This window comes from Nansenia antarctica (genome assembly GCF_963989245.1).
Source record: "Nansenia antarctica genome assembly, chromosome: 1".
In the NCBI taxonomy this organism is placed as follows: Eukaryota; Metazoa; Chordata; class Actinopteri; order Argentiniformes; family Microstomatidae; genus Nansenia; species Nansenia antarctica.
Genome location: NC_137674.1, coordinates 39,185,402 through 39,208,687, shown reverse-complemented (window position 1 = coordinate 39,208,687; position 23,286 = coordinate 39,185,402). Strand labels below are relative to the sequence as shown.

At 41.7% G+C, this 23,286-nt stretch overlaps 1 protein-coding gene across 1 annotated transcript; it reads left to right on the top strand.

Moving 5' to 3' along the window:
* Positions 1 to 10,515: 10,515 nt before the first annotated feature.
* slc1a8b (solute carrier family 1 member 8b) lies at positions 10,516 to 22,780 on the top strand (the record flags this gene model as incomplete). Its single annotated transcript, XM_080522754.1, has 11 exons — positions 10,516 to 10,650; positions 12,064 to 12,143; positions 12,675 to 12,890; positions 16,650 to 16,692; positions 16,888 to 17,098; positions 17,188 to 17,287; positions 20,746 to 20,979; positions 21,241 to 21,435; positions 21,580 to 21,714; positions 22,396 to 22,495; positions 22,637 to 22,780. 11 exons carry the CDS (start codon positions 10,516 to 10,518, stop codon positions 22,778 to 22,780), a joined length of 1,593 nt encoding a protein of 530 aa, XP_080378880.1.
* Between the last annotated feature and the right edge of the window lie 506 nt (positions 22,781 to 23,286).

The window sequence follows — 23,286 nt, the reverse complement described above, 5'->3', positions numbered from 1 at the left end:
CATTTATGTTTTTATTTTGTTTTTTCCCACATTCTTTTATTGTATATTCACATTTTATTCCGTTTCTGTGTCTAACAAGTCTGGGTCCTGTCTGAATGAAGCCTCATGGTTGGTGTCACTCATAGAATTAGAATATGTAGAATGCGCATACTTCTGAAATCCACAGGGTATTCACAGTCCCAATATGGTGGCACAGTAGATTTACCATTGTTGCACATGTGAAAGAACACTGAGAGATTCACAGAATTCAGGTAGATCTTGTGATGAGCACTAAGGATAAATTGAACATTCCAAATGGATAAACTCCCAATAAACCACCAGTCCACTCACCATGTAATGTTGCGCTAAATTGTACTCATTCTACGCATTCTAATTCTAAGGTTTTACCACTGCTCGTTTTCTAGCTGTTACTCAGTCTAAAAGGATACAATCATGCCATTTATTAGTTAATTTTTTATCATACTATGTGTTTGTAGCATCCATGTATATTCTTATCTTCACATTGTTTATAGAAGCCATTTACTTAGTTAACTGATTATGTTGTCTTATTTTAATTGATTATTGTGTTTTTTAAAAATGTAAAATTTGAATGTTACTTTTTGTAAAACATTTTTTCAAATGGATCTCAATTAAAGTCTGAATCCTTCCAATAAGATGTTTGTGCTTTTCATTGTCGATGTTGTTGTCTTGTTATGGTATTACCATCTTATAACCCTTCCTCAAAGTGAGGTTGCTTGCATCTGGGCTGAGCAGGCAAAGCTCAAGTTCATGTCTCCCCTATTATTTTGCATAATGCAGTGTTTGCTTTTGCCATAGATTTGTGGAGTTTAGACTTTTGTTTGTGAGTTTCTGGATTTGTGTTAAGAGTTTTGAGAAAATGTGTGGAAGCGATGGGGAAAAACGAATAGATTTCTTAGCTCATTAAACCAGTTGTATGGAACCCTTGACCTCTGGAGGAGCTCTTGAGCATAGTTGGCCCCCTAAATAGAAAGAAATAAGTTTGTAACTTAAGCAAGTGTTCTAAGGATAATGTGGGGTTCTGTGATGAAGATAAATGTGATTTGTGACAAAGAATTGGTGACATGTCCTTTTCACACTGACTTGGTGTCATCCAAGTGACTACTTTCACATTTATTCTAGGGTATTTTCATAAGTTTACCATTAACATTAACTATGAATGAACACAGGAATTATGTATTTAACAATAAAGTGTGAAATAACTCTAAATATGTCTTATATTTTAGATTCCTCAAAGTAGCCACCCTTTGCTTTTTTGTTGTTAATAAAATATATAATAATAATCTTAAATATAATATGTGTTAATAATAATATGTTATTATATATATAATATTATTATTATTATATATTTTATTAACAACAAAATAATAATTTATTAACAACAAAAAAGCAAAGGGTGGCTACTTTGAGGAATCTAAAATATAAGACATATTTAGAGTTATTTCACACTTTTTTGTTAAGTACATCATTCCACATGTGTTCATTCATAGTTTTGATGCCTTCAGTGATAATCTACAATGTAAATAGTCATGAAAATAAAGGAAACACATTGAATGAGAAGGTGTGTCCAAACTTTTGGCCTGTACTGTATGTGGTCCCCCCATTTGAAGAAATCATAAATATTTGGACAAATTAATGTAAGGTATATTGGAGTAGTCTAAGGGTTTAGTATTGGGTTCCCTACTGAAGTGAACTCAACTCTTTGAATGTTTGCTGGGTGTTTCAGATCATGTCTTTCCTGATTGTGAGTGAATTGCGAATGATGTCCACATTTCTTGTGTGTAAATGAGCTGAGATTATGTTTCTGAACAGTTCTAAATGTGACAGTGTCTGGTGAAAAAGTCCCCAAGAAGGGCAATGTCATTCCCCCCCCCCCCCCCCACACACAGATTATGAAAGTGCAGATGGTAAGATTTCAAATGATGTGTCATACAGTGTCATACTGAACATAGTTGAAGACGATATGACTATTTGATATATACTATTGGTACACCTCAAACCAAATACCAGAGAAAATCGCTCTGAATCAAAACAGACGTGTTTTCTACCATCACATTGGTAGCTATAGCTAGCAGCTAAGAAAGAACATAGCTATGAACATCTAACTGCATGTTTAGAACATCAACATGCTAAAAACACATAATTAGATGATCACAGTCCTTGCTTTTGAACACGACCTAAAACTTAAGTTTGTTTATAAGCCACGTATATAACCCAGTAGCCACGAAGCAGGACAGCAGACGATACAATGAATCCAATACACAAATTATAAGTATTTAAGTTTCAAGTTTATTGTTACATCACATTACTAAAGCATAAGAATGTTACTCTCTTACACTCGTGTAATGATTAGAGTGTGAGAGTAAAATTCTTAGGCTTTAGTTCCTGACATTTCATTGCAGCAGAAGACATAAGGCAATAATAATTCAAGCATAATTCAAGATTTAAAAAGTAACAGTAGTACAGGACATAAGTGACAAAGAATAATAGGCATAATACAAGATAACGGTGACAATAGTACAGGTAAGACAGGATACACTAGTGGTGTGTTACAACCCCATATAGGATCTAGGGATATGGGATGTAACAATAAGATAAAGCCGGGGGGACAAGAACCAGAGGAGATGGGAGAATAAAACAAGATTTATTGTATAACCTAAGGGTAACAAAATAGGTTTCCGTGAAACACTTAAACTGAAAATTACTCTATAAAAAAGGAGAGCGAATGAATCTAATGTATTAATAAAGGGTTAAGTACATTAGAAAGCTAGCCAAGTAATGAACAGTTAACAATGAAACAAGAGTGAAACAATTAACTTCAAGTGATTCAAAACACAAAACTAATAAACACACTCCCTCTGTAAGGAGGACTCAAAATCATACATACTTACTACAGGTAGTAGCAACACACTAAACCAACCAGTAGCTAACAAGCAAGCAACAGACAGTAGCACACTATGGCGGTAGCTTAAGCTAACTAGCACAAACAGACAGAAATATACTATAGTAGAACACCCACCCAAGTCAATGATCTACAGTGGGCTTTTGCATGATCCTGATTGCCTGGGGGAAGTAGCTGTTTGTTAGCCTCTGAGTTTTGGCCCGGAGACTCCGGAAGAGGCCTCACCTTTTGGAAGGCATCGGTTCGAACTGGCTGTGGTTGGGGTGGCTGGGATCTTTGATGATCCTCCGGGCTTTGCAGACACACCATTTGTCATATATATATATCCTGGATGGAGGGAAGCTTACATCCAGTCATGCGCTTGGCTGTCCACGCCACCCTCTGTAGCGGTTGAGGGCAGTGCAGTTGCCATGCAGTAGCCAATGTCAGGCAGTGATGCACCCAGTCGTTATACTCTCGGCTGTGCCTCTGTAGAGCAGTGGCAATGGCGTCGTCGGTGGATCTGTTTTGCCGGTAGGCAAATTGGTGGAGTCCAATTCAGGTGGCAGCGAGTCACAGACCAGGGCTGTGTTCGGAATAGCATACTAGCATACTACTCATACTATATATGACGTAGATTTTGAGTATGTAGTGCGTTCACACTGTACAGTATGCGAGATTTGAGTATGCGAGAAATTTAGTATGCGAGCAATACTTCCGGGAAAATTGAAGTTTGTTACGATGGACACTTTTGGCATACTAGATCCCCAAAATGCATTTCGCGTCCAGGGTTGCAGGGTTGCGTCCAGGGTTGCCAGATGGGGCGGGTTACCGCCGAATGGGCTACTTGATTTTGAGGTTATAGAAAGTTTAGGCTGTAAATTGTCAATCCCATCTGGCAACCCTGTGCGCTTTCAGCCTCGTCAAACTGCGTCATACAAACCCGTCATACAGCTGTTGTTTACATTGTCCGATAGCCTGGGGACCGAAAGCTTGCAATAAACATCATTTTTTGCACAGATTTGAGTGTGCAGATGCTGCTTTTTTGCACTCTATTTGATACTCTTCAGCTGCAGCACCCCAGCTAAGTCTGATCACGGATGAGCGGTGGTATTTTCACTATACTGGGAATGGTGAAATGCATTCTTAGACAAGGCTCCGTCGTCATGATTACAAATATGCCACTTGAAATGCATGAAATCCAAGTTTATTTGTGTCTTACACACATGTTCACACCTAGTATTTGACTGCTTGTAACCCAATCACGAATGATCCCAGTATTGTAGTTTCAGACGGACAAGTTGGTTGTAGTGCTTGCCCATGATATGTTATTGCTCATATATATTTATTTTAATCATGTTATTTTACCAACTGTTAAGACAACTATAGTAAGCTAGTTACTTGAGCTAGCTAAAGATATTGGCCCCCCAAATCATTTTACAACGTGTTGTAATTATGTTACGATATTTCTGTCGAACTTCGTAAGTGAAGGTAAGCCACGTAGGGTGCGTTCGTAAAATCGCTCTGAGAGCGCCGGAGCGCACACTGGGTGCAACGTCATAAAGGGACCAGGTAATTTGATTGGACAAGAAGCATTCCATGAGTGCTGATCAGATTTCCAGGGCGAATTTACGAACGCAGCTAGCAAACAGAAGACGCAAAAAATCGTCAGATCAGATATATAAACGGGTTATTTTGGTAAACTGGACACATTTTGGGAATATATGTGGTTACTTTCTCGCCTGAAAACATATTAAAACTTCATAAAATGACATGTTAACAAATTACATATTTTAGCTAATGGAGGTTTAAAATGGAGGTTTAAATTCGACTCTCCCGGCGAAATGCATTCTGGGAGGCAGTATGCATACTGTGTAAATGGTCGGCTGGTTTTCGCATACTTATTATGAATTTAGTAGGCAGTATGCAGTATATACTCATTGAGTATGCAGTATGCTAGTATACCATTCCGAACACAGCCCAGGTCATTGGTCATTTGCGTGACTTGAGAATTGCCGTGATGCGGACCTTTTCACTAGACCATGTCACATTTGTTCAACTTCTGGTTGAAAGATCAAATGAGTTATTACATCCTAACATGTTATCCTTGTAAGATACACCTCACAACAGATTTCAAGGTCAGTGCCTGACAATTAAAATTACACAATTTAGTTGCGTCCCCTGAACTTCCTTACAGCCTTTTTTACTCGTAAACAATCTTTACTCAGGCACTAAAGCATCAGCTAAGTCACTGATGATATGTGAGCGTTATAAATGACGACACAGGCTGTCTGGTCAGAGGTCACATGCTGTTCCGTTCCCTAGTGCTTCTGTCTAGCTGCGCATGTGTTGCATGTGGGATTAATTAAGAGATCCGGGCTACTAAGTGATTGATACTGTGATTGACCTAAAGGTGTTTAAGCCTAATGTATCCGTTGTTTCCAGAGGAAGTGATCCAGACCAAGCGTAGGATCGTTTCCTGTTTGTCCAGGTTACTGAGTCAGGGGCCACTACAGAGATTTAAAGGTCCAACATTACTTCCAGGGAATGCCCACTAAGCAGACAAGACCAGTGGGGTATTCCACGTACGTTGATTAGTATATTCGCAATTAAAAGGAAAGCCTCATTCAGGCAACTCTCGATTGGGATTCAAGCCTCAAGTGATTCCTCGAATGAGAATCAGCCTTGTGTCATCAATGTTCACGCAAGGCTGAATTGGAAATTCTCGATTTGGGCGAGTGACTGCAGTGAGAACGAGCCCAGAAGAGCCAATTGTCGAAAAGAAGATACTAGACTGGAATTGACAGTGCAGAGCTCCTACTTATTGATCTGTATGAAGACGGAAAATAAGATGTAAAAAAGTGCAATACTGCCTCAATTAACAAGGCGAGGGAAATGGTTTGGCAAGAAATTGCTGACAGATTAAATGCGTAGGTCATTCTAGCCCCTACTTATTTTTTATGTTGATTTTGTAATAAATGAACATTCACTACTGTGGTGATATCAGCAGCAGGCTGTAATTTATCAGATCCCTGGGATGGCAGAGTGCTTTCAGCTGCTGCCATCAATCTGTAGTCTTATTTTTAAGATGGGGGTTCGAATCCCGCTTCTGATATACACTTTTTACGGCATTCCGTTGTCTGATGCTTGTTACTCTGCAATAAATTGAATCTAATCAAAAAATTTATGTTTAAAATGATGGTATAGGCTAATTTATTAGAGAACTGACATAACTACAATGGTGTTTGAAGCCTTTCTGACTAGTAAATGATGTTCTTCTAGCATTGTAACTGGACCCTGGATTTGGCATAGATTATTTTTTCTTATGATTACTGATGGACAGATGATTCACTTACTTAGATAGATGTATTTATTGTAAATCGATTTGCATAAGGCATCTGTTCAATGGCAATAAATAAACATAAAATTAAAATCAACCCCTCTCACCTGAGGCAAGGATCGCACCAGCAGCTTTCTGATTGCAAGCTGGCTGCCTTAACCTCTGTGCCAAACAGACAGCACTGCTATTTTCGATGCAAGCTGATACACATACCTATCTTTTTACACCATTTTGTCTGTCTGTCTGGCTGGCACACTATCGAACTATCTATCTAGCATACTATCTATCTATCAAAATATCAAATAATCTATCTACAGTATCTCGTAAAAGGTGGGAACTAATATTTCCAAAAAGACAGTTGGGAACTGTCGTTCAGGATTTAGTTTCCGTCTGTGAGACTTTTGTGACACACTTCTTACTTAGACCGTAAACCTGGTCGCTACCAGGTTTGTTCTGAAGGTTGGTTGCATAGCAACCAAGCAGCAAATTATTTGAGCCACATTCATTAACATGGGATAAATATGGGATAGATAGAGGGTCAGACAGCTATCTAATGCTGCTAAGTCCTTATGGGACACCCACTGATGCTTGTGCCATGACCAAGAAAACATGATTAGGCTATACCATAGTTATCAAAGTCTTAGTAAAGTAATTGCTTTGCATTCATATGTTTGCAACTACCATAAACACATGGACTATGTGCATTTATGAATTGTAAAAGAAATCACAGAATTAGAAATGAATCAAACAAAGAATAAGAACGAGTTGGATGACTAAAAGGAAAGTAACCTTTGATAAGTTGAATTGAGTCCAGATCTTAAGCCTAGTCTGGATACTGAACAATGCATGAACAATGTGCATGTTAATGGAATGTATATACACATGTATGTATCAAGGAATTGCAATTTCACACTGTATGCCCAATGCATATATGCTGTTCTAAATCACCAGTGTGTTATACTGTATTACACGACCATCAGTGCAATGCAGGGGAGGCTGGTGGAGGTAGAAATTGGAGGATTGGGCTCCTAAATCCCTTTAAGTGCTGACGTTAACACTGCCCCAGAGCTCTGAATAGACAACAGAGGCTAAATTGTCTTTAAGACCAACACAGCTTTACGAACAAAGGCACCATCCCTCTCCCACAGAGGGTAATAACTGATCAGAAAGTCCAAGTTCAAGTTAGTATGGATTGTGTTAATCAGTACGAAGGCCAATGTCCCAGATTCCAATGAAGCTCCCAGTAAGAATTACCAATGGTATGGTCCTGTCCCTGTTTCCCTCCACTGACAACCCAGTGACATCTTCACAGAGTCACAGAGGCTGCACTGTGTTGAATTTAGACTACAAAACCACTGTTCCTTTTTAAGTAGCCTACTACTTGTGCGTTTGCATTTCATACATGACATATTTTCTGACCAACCTATATAGAAGAAAGAAAACAAACACAAAAAAGCCACAGAGCTATAACATATTAGCTATTGGCTGTGAAATTATCAAACACATTATTCTGTTGTCATTCAGTAAATGGTCAATCTCCACTTGAATTCATAGGTCATTCATCTTAATGAAATTCATCATCAGATACATGAACATTAATTTTAAAAAAAACATTCCTTTTTCACCCAGTAGAGAGAAAACTAAATGTATGTTTCCATTTTTAGATAACATCATATTTTACTGTAACAGTGTATACGTTAATGTAGTGCTAATTCAGTGCTTCCCTTTGCGACCAATGACTTCTATTTTGAGGCCAGGGGCCTCATTTATAGAAAGTACTTTGGATCAAATTTGATCTTACCCGTGGCGTACGTAGAAAACCACGTCACAAGTAGTGATTTATACAATTTCAACGTGAGTCATTTGACCGTGGAAACGATCATAGCTCTACGTCAGGTCTTGACTTGACGTACGCACATTACCTACTGGTTATGCAGAGTTATTATAGGCATGTGAGCCGCACTCGAATACATTCATGCGTACTGTAATTCATGCGAAGTGAAAGTGGCTCGTAATAAAATTAACAATGTTGTTATCAGCCGAGAAAATTAGTTTAATTCAAGATTTAAAGGGAACTGATGTTTATGATTGTATTTCAGTCTTCCTTTATATGCCAATAGGCTATTGTATGGTGTAATCATTCTAAATTGAGGTGTGATACCGCGCGTCTATTTCTGATAAAAGACAGTCGATCTCCTCCTCAGTAAAGTTTTTCTTCTTTCGTTTGTCTACCATCGTAGAGAACTCATCGAAGGTGCTGCTCAACACCTCAATCAAGCCTATTTATAGTTTATATAATTCAGACTATAATTGAGCCGCTATCACAGGGCGTAAATACAAAGCTCATTCACCTGCGTTCAATTTCAAGAATATTTGTTATTTATAGACGGAGGTACGTACCTAAGTTGATGAAGATGATGTTCAAATACATTTTTATAAATGAGGCCCCTGGTCACTTTACCATTGCTTGTTTCTTCCAATACATTCAGATGCATCATGGTAAATTCATGGTAAAAGCTTTGTGGATAAGCAAGCTTCTTTTCCACACTGATATACAGGTCACATGCAAAGGAAATGCTGTATTGATTTGATGACCAATATGAAGTTCCAGGGACTCACAGATAAGTGCATGAATGACAACAAATAGGTATATCAATCAGATAAATAAACTGCTAGGTATACTATTAGATTATTAGAGAGAGATTATTTTTGGGACAACACAAACTGAAAGGTTGTTTGTGGTGACTCAAGTATCAACAAATATTTTTCAAGGTGAAACTTTAGCAGTCGTGATATCTGAGTAAAATGTAGTTCAATTGAATGGTTTCAGAAACAAAAGCATGCCTAATTATGATCTCTTCACTGCATTAGGAGTTTTGTTTTTAATACATTTACTTTAAATGTGCAATGTAATGTGTTGTAAGATAGAGGTAATGTAATGCTTGCAGTTATTTGTTTCAAGTAAGTGATAGTAATAATATAAACATTTTCACACTGAGCTTAACCTGGGGCTAAGAGAGATTTTAGCCTGGGTCTAAGCAGCTGTTTTCACATTCTAAACTGGTCTAGCATCGACTTTAGCTTTTTAAATCGAATTAACTCTTGTATGGCCTTCGGGTCTGTGGCACCCATTTTCAATGTTTACTAAAATCAAAATGATACAATTCATATTTTTTTCAACCTGAGACTCATTGGCCTTGGCTCATTTTCTGTGAAGAACATGTGAACAAACTAATTTTCATTGAGTACCCACTGTGCACCTCCCCTACACATTTATATTACCTACGGGGTCTTCGGGTCCACTGGATAGTGTAAGTGTGGAAATTGGAACTAAACAAGAGATTCCTCCCCCTCGGGTCAGAGCCAGTCAGGGCAGTGACTACCGGGCCACCCCCCTGCACCCCCTGGCGAAGACCACGTGTCCCTACCTCACCCAGGGGCCGAGTTGTGGGGTTCGGGGATTCGTGGTGTGGATAGTGGCGTGGTGGCGAGACTACGTCCCCTCGGGTGAGAGCCAGTCATCTTCTAGAAGTAGGCACACTAGCAAGCTAGCTAGATAGCCAGTTGGTGGTGCATTTCTATGGTTATTTTAGTTAGCCCAGGGCTTCAATGCACAAGTGTGAATTACTAGACATGGGTTAACACTTAGCCCATGGTTAAAACATGTATGTGTGAATTGAGGGAAAGCTAGCCCTGGGCCAGTCCTTATCCTGGGCGTGCTAGATTTCTTCTTAGATTTCTGTGGGGTAGTTGATAAACACCAGGTATAGACTAACCTGGATGGCAGTAAGGTTAAACTGATAATGGTCTTTCAGTTGGAAGTCAATCATAAGTGAAGGGAGGGTCTAGGCAGTGGGTAACCCTAACCCTTAGTCATAATAAAATACTTTATGAATGATAGGACTGTGTTGGACCCAGATTAAGCAATTAATAATAACACTAACCACTTTAAGAGTCCATCTACCGTGTGCCAGACTCTCAGGGAATCATGAGTTCAGAGTTGTCCCTGAGTGCCTAATCCTATTAGAGAATTGTTTACAGGATTTACCTCCCCAATACTTCCTATCTGAGATAGGGTTGGCTCAGTAGTGTATTTCTGACTGCCTCTCTAACTGGACGCAAGGGTAGTTTGTCCACCACAGAGTTTCTCTCTCTGCAACAAGCCTCAGGAATACCAGTCTCACTGAGGTATTATCAGACACCAAGGAGGGGACGGAAGCTACAGGAGTAACGTTATTGACCCAAGATGGATTGTTTAAAGAAGACCGTCCGGGGCATGGTATCAGTGAAAATGTGGGCGTACATGAAAGACTACTCTAAGAGGAACGGGCTGTTGACGCTTTCTGTGGTCGCTGTGGTTACGGGCTGTGCGGTGGGATTCTACCTCAGGAGCATGAACCTTTCCACTCAGGTACAGAGGGATGTGGGCGACCATGATAGGGTCACGGGGTCAGGCAGTGCTTGGATAGCTTAGAGAGTAATATTTACAGTACAAGTACAAATTTACAAAATAGTCTAGAACATTTAAAAACGTAGCCTGAACAAGTGTTTTCCTAGCTGCTAATTTATTTTATTTTATTTCGAATGCTGTTATAGCTGTTACATTTTTTAACTTTATTTCGATAATAAAAACCCTGCCTAACCGTCAGTTTCTTTACTAGGTTCTTAATATGCATTCTAAAAGAGAACCTGTCATCCACCCATAATAAGGGGCTTTGGGGTCTTACGCAAGGGTGATAGCACCAGCAAAGATGGCTTTGTGTCTATATACAAAGAGGTGATACAGTACGATAGGCTTTAATTGGGTGAACAAAAAGAAAAAATGTACGACAGAGCAACTCAATAGGATCTCAGGTAAAGAGAGATGCAGATATGAATGATGGCCCAGGAACACTCTACCCTACTGTTTGATGCACTGAGCTTTAGAGTCTTATGTAAGGGTGAAAGTGCAAACAGACTAGAGATGGCTCTGGGTATTTGACGCAACATGCTTGTAGGCGAGACTACTCTGGGAAACTAATGCACAAAGAGTGAACGTTTAACAAGATTATCCTATTTTTCCAAGATGTCCCACTGCTTATTGTTGATTAAAAGTAACCTAAAATTATAATAGTCAGGCAAGCTAAATGCATAGACCAGCCTACACATAATTATGCCCACTATCAAACCCTGAACAACAATCATTTTTACAATAATTTATATTGAGGTTCAATTTAAAAAAAATGTTAACTTCAAACCCAGAAGAATAGTACAGCATAAGTATCTGACACACTCTGGAGTGTAATGTTGTGCGTAAGCAGCAACCACTAACACACATACAGTACTCTATGCACATAGAATAAAGCATAGCCCAGCAGAGAGCATCACTGGCACATCTTTACTTCAGTTATTTATCATTATGTAGGGCCACAAAATGTTTATATATCTACATTGGTAATGATAATGTACTGTAGTACATAAAGCTGTACATGGTAAACCATTATATAAAACCTTGACAGAAACAGAACATACTTTACATTAGTAACTACTATAGCTGTTTACATGACAACAACAAAGTCAAATGCATGTATGTATTTATGGTAAAGTTGGCCAAAAGTACTGTCAAAAACTGTTGGCCAAAAAACTGTCCTTGCATCAATTAAGCCTTTCTTCTGGCAATCACTCAAAATGTCTGACTTTTCCATTCTCCCAAATAAAAAACAACTAAGATTGTTTAGGTTATCTGAAGGGTCACAAGATGATGATAAGTGCCAAGAATATGGTACTCTCAGGTGGACCATTGTCCCCTCTGCCAGACCCAGAATTGTGTGTCTTTCTCCCCCAGGCCAAGATCTACTTCTCCTTCCCAGGAGAGTTACTGATGAGGATGTTAAAGATGCTGATCCTGCCTCTCATCACCTCCAGGTTAGTTTACATACACCGGACATTGCCCCGCTGTTCCCTGTGTGTATTAGGGAGGATGAGGGTAGAGGTTAGAGGACGGGCTCATTGTAGTGCATGGAATGGAATGAGGAATGTTATCAAAAACACCATTCTAGCTACCTACATTACAGTCTGATAACAGAACTCTGCCATAAGAATTCTAATGAAATGGAATGCTAACAGAATGCTATGTGAAGTCCAATTGGATAGAATGCTAATGGAATATTCCATGGTATTGTAATTGTATACAATATTCAATGCCATGGAATAATCTATTTAATTAGCATTCTGAAATAAATGGAATGCCAATAAAATGCTCTATAAATCCTAACAGCTAAATGCCAATAGTTTAGGAATCCTTACAGCTAAATGGCAATAAAATGCTCTAGGAATCCTAATGGCTGAATGCTAATAGAATGATCAAGGAATCCTAATGACTAAAGGCTAATGGAATGTTTTAGGAATCCTAATGACTAAATGCTAATGACATCAATTCTAATTGCCCCTCTGCAGTCTGATGTCGGGCCTTTCTGCCATGGACACTAAGGCAAGTGGGCGGCTGGGTGTGCTGACCATCACCTATTACCTGTGGACAACCTTCATAGCCGTAATAGTGGGCATCGTCCTGGTTCTGGTCATCCACCCTGGAACAGGCCATGAGAAGGAGGGGCACCATGTAGGATCACAGCCTGTCATGACCTCCGCCGACGCCCTGCTGGACCTCATCAGGTACACAGATGTACACACGCACACACACACACTCACACAAAACACACACACACACACACTCACACAAAACACACACACACACACACATAGACATAAATAGGTCCGATTGTACAGTGGGGGAAATAAGTATTGAACACATCAACATTTTGTCCAGTAAATGTATTTCCAATGAGCCTATTCAAACAATCCAGACAAAAAATCTAAACATTAAAGTCCATATGTAAATAAAGTTATGTGTAAAAATTGGAATGAAACAGGAAAAAAGTATTGAACACACTAACTGAAATTAATTCAATACTTAGTGGAGAAGCCTTTGTTTGTAATGACAGCTTCAAGGCACTTTCTGTATGAAATAACTAATCGCCTGCGGTATTCTGGTGTGATTTTGGCCCATTGCTCGACACAGATTGTCTTTAAACCTTGAAGATTGCGCGGGGCCCTCTTGTGAATCTGGATCTTCAGATGCTTCCACAAATGTTCAATTGGGTTTAAGTCAGGGGATTGACTGGGCCATTCCAACAAGTAGATTTTCTTTCTCTGAAACCAATTGCGAGTTTCCTTTGCTGTATGCTTTGGATCGTTGTCTTGCTGGAAGGTCCACCAACGTCTCATCCTCAGCATCCTGGTGGATGGCAGCAGGTTAATCTCAAGAATTTCTCTGTACAGGGCTCCATTCATTGTTCCTTCAATGATATGAAGCCTGCCACTACCACGAGAGGAGAAACAGCCCCACACCATGATACTTCCACCTCCAAACTTCACTGTTGGTATAGTGTTATTCGGGTGATGTGCAGTGCCATTTCTCCTCCAAACATGGTGTGTTGTGTGACAGCCAAAAAGTTCAATCTGACCAGAGTACATGCTCCCAGTAGTTCACTGTCTTGTCCAAATGTTGTTTGGCAAATCTTAAACGAGCTTCAACATGTATATTTTTCAATAGTGGAGTCTTGCGGGCTGAGCGTGCACAGAGGCCATGGCGGTGGAGTGCATTGCCTACTGTCCTTTCTGTCACAGTTGTACCTGCTGCCTCCAAGTCTTTCTGGAGGTCTTTCCTAGTGGTCCTTGGCTCTTTGGCTACTCTTCTAAGTATCCTTCTGACTCCCTGATCAGAGCTCCTGTGCGTGGCCGGGTTGATGGTGGAGTGATGTTGCTTCCACTTACGGATAATGCCCACAATGGTGCTTACTGGAAGATTCAGAAGTTGTGAAATACATCTGTAGCCAATTCCATTTTCATGTTTTGCAACAATCTGGTTGCGACGGTCTAGAGACAGCTCTTTGCTTTCACCAATCATTAGATGTTTGTTGTGTGGCACCTTGGTAACAAAAAAAAACCTTTTATAGCCCATCAATATATTGTAACCCAGCTGACATTAATTAGCACAGATTGGAGGTATAGTTGCCTCCTAATTAGTTATGGTTTTCAGCTGGTTCCTTGCCTTTCCTTCTTTTTCTTAGTGTGTTCAATACTTTTTCCCTGTTTCATTCCACTTTATTACGCATAACTGGACTTAAATGTTTAGATTTTTTGTCTGGATTGTTTGTGTTAATACCTGGTGCAAATTTCACTTGAATAGGCTAATTGGAAATACATTTACTGGACACAATGTTACATTGCATACATAGGCAATCTATGCTTATAGCTTTTATCTTTCATATCCCTCTTGGGACAAATGTCCAAAGCCTCCATCAAGCTTTCCAGGGCATCATTCCAGGGTCTTTTTTCTTCCAGTTTTTTCAACGTTCTTGGTTAGCAATGTTGTGCCTCTGTCGATTTACCCTCCAAACCCAGTAAAGTACCAATAAAGGCATGGTGAACTCCCCACCACCTCTCTCACAGCTAAATTCAGCTACCTGGTAGTTTGCATAAATATCTAGTCTGCCGGTTTCTAGTCCTACTGGTTTCAAAATTAGATAGCATTTCACAAATATACCCAGCTACATTTGGCACAAACACTAACACCAACTTTCTAGGAATTCCCTGCTTTCACTTCCTGCTCATTAGCAATGGTGTGAACCCGGTACAGACCCAGTGAACTCCCAACCACCCCCTAAAAGAAGGTTTCATAATCCATACAAAAAATCACTGGAATAATCAGATAGTAGAGGCACAATGCTCTCGTCTTCAAACAGGTCATTTCTCGATTTCCATCTGGTGGTTTTCTTCCACATTGGTCAAATTGGTTGCCGAACATCAAAAGATCAACAAAAGAAGTGCTGATCGATGGTGGCTGCGTCACTCCCCCTGCTGTGGCTGGTTTATGAATAGACAATCACTTTATCAGTGCCTGCTAAGCCTGGATCTTCTCAGAAGGGCGCCGGGCACTAAACGCTTTACTGAGAAGGGCCTGTGGAAACGTTCCAGAGTGCAGGGCTTACTGCCCCTCCGTGTCAGGGATCCACCTAAGCTTGCTGGATTAGGGGTATAAATAGAGGCCTGTCCAGGACCCTGCGTATGTGAGGCAATAAGAGGACTGCCAGAGGTGCGTTTGAGCCCTACAACATGTTTGATAGGCTTACTGGCTCAGGGGAGAGTAACATGTAACATGGACCTGAACCCAACGGCATTTGTTGTGACATGGTTACGACATGCTATGTATGACATTGCATTTCACAGTGGTGTTGTGTTGTCCTTGAGCCTTTGCAACCTTTATAGTGTTCGGAAAAAAAACTGTGTGTGTGTGTGTGTGTGTTTTCATAGATTGTGGCCTCATTCACTAATGTCTTATTAAGTCCTTCTGAGACAGAGGACACTATACTGTACCTCTCCTGGCTTGATAAGGAAATATTAGCCACTGAGAATAAAGTTCGTTAGCCATCCACCATTAACCCTCTGACATGATAAACTCAATGTAATTTAATGCAGGGCCGTCTGAGATTAGGCCAATTTCATGTTGAGAATATCACAATTATATTACAAAAATCTTAATATCTTAATCAACCTTAAAGGTGAAATCTGTAATTCAAACAACAACAAAGCAGCCAGATAGATTTGGTAGATAGCTGAGTGATGGGACTGGAGAAATGTAACCACTCTCAATTTCATAGACATGAGACATCCATGAGATACAAATTATAGCTATACAGTGTTTGTTTACAATTGTTTCCAAATAATGGAATTAAACAACGTTATATTTTGGCTTCAGATGGGGTAAGACAGTTGAATTCTGAATGAAGTTCATGAGGCATTTATACGTTCTGTTCTCAGAATCAATGGTTATCTTTAGTTTTATCATGAATTAAGTCCAAAAATGTATGTACCAAAATACAGATTGCTCCTTTAATAAAGGTATATATGTTACGGTACATGTGGGAATACGGTACATGTGGGAAAACTAGTGTTAGGGTTAGGTGCTACGTCGACTTGGTACATGCTGGCATGTCTAACCCTAACCCTAATCCTATCCCTAACCCTAACCCTACCCCTACCCCTAACCCTAACCGTAGCTTTCTAGCACCTAACCCTAACCCTAGTTTTCCCACATGTACCGTGTTCCCACATGTACCGTAACATATACACCATCTTTATATATATATTTAGTTTTTAAATTATGAAATAAATTCACCACATATAATGCATATTTCCATACAATGTATTCCATACACATATACGTGTAATTGCTTCAATGTTGACATGTTACACTGTGAGTAATGCTTGACTCTAATACAATCTCATATAACACAAGAATAAATCCCACAATAACCATGACAATAACCATGACAATAATGATAACACGTTTTTATCCCTGACTCTATATAGAAACATGATTCCTTCCAATCTGATTGAAGCAACCTTTCAACAGGTGAGCTGACATTACTGATCCAATGCTTGAAATTGCACTAATGCCTTTGGCATATGCATAGTCATTGTAAAACCTGCACTTCCATCCTTTAAAACATGAGATTACATTATATTCACATTCATTATAAAAATATGCCCACTCACGACATGTTTCTAAAACTACCTAAACTCTGCTTTTGACTTCTTGCCCCCCCAGTACCGGACAGACATGGTACCGATATTGACCTCCAGCATAAAGGAGTCCCAGCACAACTATGTGTATGTGATGCCCGACTACAACAACCCTCATCTGAGTCACCCCGTCTTTCTCGAGATCACCCCTGCTCCAGACATCAAGTACAAGGTCGTCCCTGGGAACAGCAAGGGCATGAACGTTTTAGGGATTGTCATATTCTCCACCACCATGGGTAAGGCACACAAGCAGTTATTGTACACACACACACACACACACACTCTCATCCCTCTCTCTGACCCTGTGTATGTTCCCTCTGTGCAGGCCTGTTGCTGGGGAAGATGGGACCGCGTGGGGCGCCACTGGTCCACGTGTGTCAGTGCGTCAACGAATGTGTCATGAAGATCATCAATGCTGCCATGTGGTATGTATGACACACACACATACACACACACACACACACACACCTACATCATGTGGTGTGGTTAAACCCTACTGTAATTCAATTAACCCCTACCTGACAAAACAGATTATAGCTTCAGATTACACAGCATAGCTGCCTTGTCCAGGATACAGCAGCAGTGTCCCAACTCTCCTTCACACTGCATAGAGATCAACTTGACCGGACTGCAGGCTGGATTGAGATTGGGATTGAAGACGGGTTTCTGGTTGTAAAGTGTTCGTCTGGCCTCCTTAATGCCAAATCTTGACCCACCATGATCTCATCTGCCTCCCGCCTTGTCCAACCTAAAACACCATCCCATGCTTGTGATGCTACCCCACCCTCCTCCTCCAAAACTCTGGAGTCATTAGATCAGTGTGGGTGATGGCAGCTCAGGCCAGGGTTAGGTATGTGAGTCAGGTCATTTACATTTACATTACATTTTTGGCATTTAGCAGATGCCTTATTCCAAAGCGACTTACAATCAATACATTTGACTAAGCAAGTGAATCATCAGTTCACCAGTTGCAGCAGGAAGAGTAATCTAGCTCAGGCCCAGGGCCATTGGCAGTCTCTGTGATAGAAGGAAAAAAAGAGTGGGAAGAGTTGAGTGTCATCAGCTGTGGTAGGAGAACCCATGTGAGGAGATTAGCAAGCCAAGAGACTTGGAATAGAGGGAGAACAGTAGGGGCTCTAGGACAGAGCCCTGGGGTACCCCAGTGGTGAGGGTTCGTGGAGAAGACAGCGATTCTCTCCAGGTCACCTGGTAGGAGCGACCCGCCAGGTAGGAAGCAAGCCAGGAGTGTGCTGTGCCAGAGATGCCCAGTTCTGAGAGGATGGAGAGAAGTATCTTGTGGTTTACTGTGTTGAAGGCAGCAGACAAGTCCAGGAGAATGAGAACAGAGGAGAGGGAGGAAGCTTGAGCAGAGTGGAGGGCCTCCGTGACAGCAAGGAGAGCAGTCTCAGTGGAGTGCCCAGCCTTGAAGCCGGATTGGTGAGGGTCTAGATGTTCCATCTTCCGGAAATAGTTAGTCAGTTGTTTAGATGCAGCACGTTCAAGGGTTTTGGAAGGGAAGGAGAGAAGGGATACCAGTCTGTAGTTGTGGACAGAGGACGGGTCACAGGTAGGTTTCTTGAGGAGAGGCTTGACTCTGGCTATTTTGAAGGCAGCCGGGACAGATCCTTTGGATAGGGAGTTGATTACGGTGGTAAGGTAAGGAAGGATGTCGGAGGAAATGGATTGGAGAAGAGAGGAAGGAAAGGGATCGAGAGGGCATGTGGTTGCCTGCTTGGATGTGATAAGTGTGAGAATCTCATCAGGGGAGAGGGGGGAAAAAGATGATAAGCCAGAGACCAGAGAGCAGAGAGTTTGAAAGGCGTGTTAGCAGCGTTGTTAGGAGGAGGGGAAAAGGTGCTGCTGATGTCGTCAACCTTGTTTTCGAAGTAGGTGACAAAGTCATCGGCAGACAGGAAGGAAGGAGGAAGGGGAGGAGGTGGGTTAAGGAGTGTGGAGAAAGTGGAGAACAGTTTTCTAGGTTTAGAGGCAGAAGAATGTATTTTGGAATGATAGTAGGATGCTTTAGCAGCTGATGCAGAGGAGGCATAGTTGGAGAGGAGAGAGTGATAGAGGTTTAGGTCATCAGAGAGGCCAGTTTTTCTGAGAGGATCATGCTGGCTTCAAGGTTAGTAGATAGAGGGCATCGAAGAATGAGGTGAGAGCGGACAGGAGGGTGGAGGATGCTGCATCAGTGGATAGAAGGGAGAAGGATTCAACAGAGGGTAGGGAGGATAAGACAAAAGAAGAGAGGGTGGTGGAAGACAGGGTACGTCGGTTGCGCCGAGAGGGTCTAAAGTGGTTAGAGACTGACAGGGAAGAGGTGATTTTGAGGGGAAGGGAGAAGGATACAAAGTGATGATCAGAAACTGGAAGAGGGGTAACAGTAAGGTTGGAAGTCTGGGAGGATCTGGTGAAGACAAAGTTGAGCTGATTGCCTGCCTTATGAGTCGGAGGAGAGGGCGACAGGGTAAGGCCGAAGGAGAGGGTTAAACAGAAACAGCATGGAATTCGAAGGAGGATATTGACAGGTGTGACAGGGGAAGGACAGTATGTGACCACTTAGGCGAGATGAGGAGTCCTGTGCCTCCCCCCCAACCAGAGGGTCTAGGGGAATGAGAAAAGGAGTAGGCATCAGAGAGGGCTGCTGGTGTAGCGGTGTTTTCAGGTGAGATCCAGGTCTCAGTGAGAGCGAGGACATTGAGGGCCAGGAACGAACCACTGACTGGCAGTTCCAGAGACCACCCGCGGCACTGAAGTCATGGTCAGTTGAAGAAGGTGGATAGATGAGATTGGAAGGGTTACGAGGGGGGATGTAGCGTCTATGTGTCCTCCTGAGTGTCAGAAGAACAGGAATAGGGAGAAAACACATACTGTCATAAGGTCATCACAAAGCAGTTTTACAGTAGGTCTTAGGTCAGCCCAAACACAAGAGCACATATGCAAACACAGAGCCAGGAGACAGGGAGATAGTATTACAGCAGGGACGGCTGGTATCAATGGGCTAGCAGGGCTAAGCCCCCCCTATCTTTTACAATAAATATGAGAAAGTTATTAACAAGTTCTATCATCTTTCAGAGGTAAAGCATTTTTGATGACATGACTGTACATTTACACCATATGCTTTTATCCAAAGGGACTTACAGGGACAGTCTCCCTGAAGTAATTTAGGGCCTTACTCAAGGGCATACTAGTGGGCCCTGGACAGTCTGGACGGATTGATGGCAGCTGCTGGATTGAAAATCAGGTGTAGTGCTGAGGCACAAATGTGTACATTTCAAGCCTGCAAACTGCGACACTTTAAATGAATGTGCAATAACACTATGTGCAATATGACAACCCTAGGGTACATAAGGTTGCAGAGAATAGGAAATGTTAGAATAGGTATAGCATAGCATAGAGTACAGCACAGTGTTTTATTTGTACAGTATAGTATAGTGGATAGTGTACATAGCCTTTATTTATGTAAACCAGCTCCTTTCCCTTCTTGTTTTTTTTTTTTTCTTGTTTTTTCTTTCCTAGCACCAGGGGAGCCCCCCCCCTCCCAAATTTCGTTGTTTGGTACCTGTACTATATCAATGACAATAAAGACCATTCATTCATAGTGGTGGTTCGGGTTGGGATTTGAAGTCATGACCTTCTGATCACGAGTCCAACTGACTATCCACTAGACCACCACTACCCCGACCACCACTACTGTATCTGGAACATTGACAGTTAATGAAAAACAGACAGTACTCCAATGTATAAACTTAATAATAATAATGATAATAACATAACATTTATCGCACAGACCAAATCGGCATGTGCCTTCCTCAACGTACATGACTTGAATTGAACATTAATAGTGCACACTCTCTGCTGTGTTTCCTCCTGTATTGTCCAGGTATTTCCCCTTTGGCATTGTGTTCCTGGTGGCGGGTAAGATCCTAGACATGCACGACCCAGCCCACCTAGGGGAGAAGCTGGGCATGTACTTCATCACCGTGCTGGCAGGACTGTTCGTCCACGGTCTCATCCTGCTGCCTCTCTTCTATTACGTCCTGACACGCAAGAACCCCTTCACTTTCATCAGAGGGCTGCTGCAGGCACTGGTCATCGCCCTGGCCACCTCATCCAGGTATGGTAACACCACTTGCTCATGTATGGATACCACGGTTGGGGTTTCAATTCCGTTTCAATTCAATCAATTCAGGGAGTCAATTGCAATTCCAAGCCCAGTTCCAGATTTCCTCTGGAAAATGTTTTTCAATGAGGAAGGTTTGGAATTGGAATTGGAATTTCAGTTTACTTCCTGAATTGACTGAATTGAAATGCAATTGACATTCACATTTTAGATGCCAAGAGTAATGCCCCCCCCTCTCTTTTTTACTCTTTACAGCTCGGCCACTCTGCCCATCACTATGAAGTGTCTGTTGGAGAACTGTGGGGTGGACCGGCAGATCGCTCGTTTCGTGTTGCCAGTGGGAGCTACCATAAACATGGACGGCACAGCACTGTATGAGGCTGTAGCGGCCATCTTTATTGCTCAGGTCAACGAGTATGAGCTTGACTTTGGGCAGCTGGTCACCATCAGGTCAGAACCGCCCCCTGTCTGACTCTATTTACAGAGTCTTTCTCTCTCTCTCTCCCTTCTCTCTTCTTTCTTCCCTTCTCCCCATGGTGGCTGTAATGAACGTATTAAGTAATTATCATTTACACCCTGGTCCTGTCTCCTCAGTATCACGGCAACAGCAGCCAGCATTGGGGCGGCTGGGATTCCACAGGCTGGCTTGGTAACCATGGTGATTGTCCTAACCTCTGTGGGGTTACCGCCCGCTGACATCACACTGATCGTAGCCATCGATTGGGTCCTGTGAGTGTCCGAGACATTTACTATACTATAATGATAGTAATGCCAAACTGATAGTAATACCTTCATAGAGCAGTGAGAAGCTCATGTGCTTCCTGGCTCCACTTTCAAATTGTTCACATATTTTGCCATAGGCTTTGTATTAATGGGGATTTATAACATTTGGAAGCATGAACCCACCCATTCAAAAATTGTTTGTACATTTTGTAGATACCCAGGACATTCTTGTTAGCATTGTGAAACATTGAATTTATAATAATAACTTGAAGAAAATTCAGACAAAATAAATTAATGTGGAACGTTTGTGTGGCCCGAGAAGTCACCAGCACAGTGACCTTGCGGTTATAGTGTCCGCCCTGAGATTGGAAGGTTGTGAGTTCGATCCATGGCCAAAGACTATAAAAATGGTATCCGATGCCTCCCTCCTTGACACTCAGCATTAAGAGTTGGATTGGGGGTAACACCCTGCAACATGCGTCATGTTCAGGTGGTGTACTTGTACATCAAGCTGCCTCATGCTATGGAAACAGGAGATAGGCTCCTGCCCTTTGGGCTGTTAGGCTCGAGAACCATTGGTTCTCAAGGATACTTACTTACTCTATTGTGAGGCCAGATAAAGGACTTACTTCCAGTCTTGTGGCTGTTGAGGTGGTAAAGCCTAATGTTTCCTCTTCTAATTCCTAGGGATCGCTTTCGCACAATGATCAACGTGTTGGGGGATGCCTTGGCAGCTGGGATCATGTGTCACCTCTGCAGGAAAGACTTTGAGAAGAGTCCCAACCAGGTAAGTGTGTGTACGTGTGTGTGTGTGTGTGTGTGTGTGTGTGTGTGTGTGTGTGTGTGTGTGTGTGTGTGTGTGTGCGTGCGTGAACGTGCATGCGTGTCTGCTAACTGTATTGCTCTTTGTTTGTGTGTGTCTTTGCAGAGGAGGGACACAGTGACCTCCCTTGGTAACCACAGTGTGACCCTGTCGGAGACTGCTCTAATGGCTCTGCGCGGTGACTATGTGTATGAAGTGGATGGGGACTGTGTGTCAGAGAAACCCTCCTACAACCTCTGCCAGGTCTGAGTGAAACCCTCAGGACGAACAACAGAGGGCGCTGTCTTCAACAAGGACAACACAAGCACGCATGCAGACGCACACGCGCACACACACACTTGTGATCCCAATGGTGCAGTTGGCTGGTGCGTGGTGCCAGCACTTCAGCATGGACCACATTGAAGATATGTTTATTGTTTCTTTTGAAAAGAAAGGTCTGGCCGACGACTATATTAATGTATCTACCTTTTAGAAGTTACTGTACCTGATCACATATGTGCCATGATGAAGAAAAAGCACTCGTTCTACTCATAATTGTGTTACTTGATACCTGTATACTTGCAGAACCACTGACTAGTGCACAAGCGAGGATGATTTCAGTCTATTCCTTCACTGGGTCTATACAGATTTATCTCTGAAAAGTATTCGAAGCCCTTCGGCAAGCCGTTCTCTGTAGAACACTCAGGCTGAAGTGAAACTAGCACCTTGTTTTGGAGCAGTGGGTGTGTTTAGAGATACTAGATACTACTATCTTC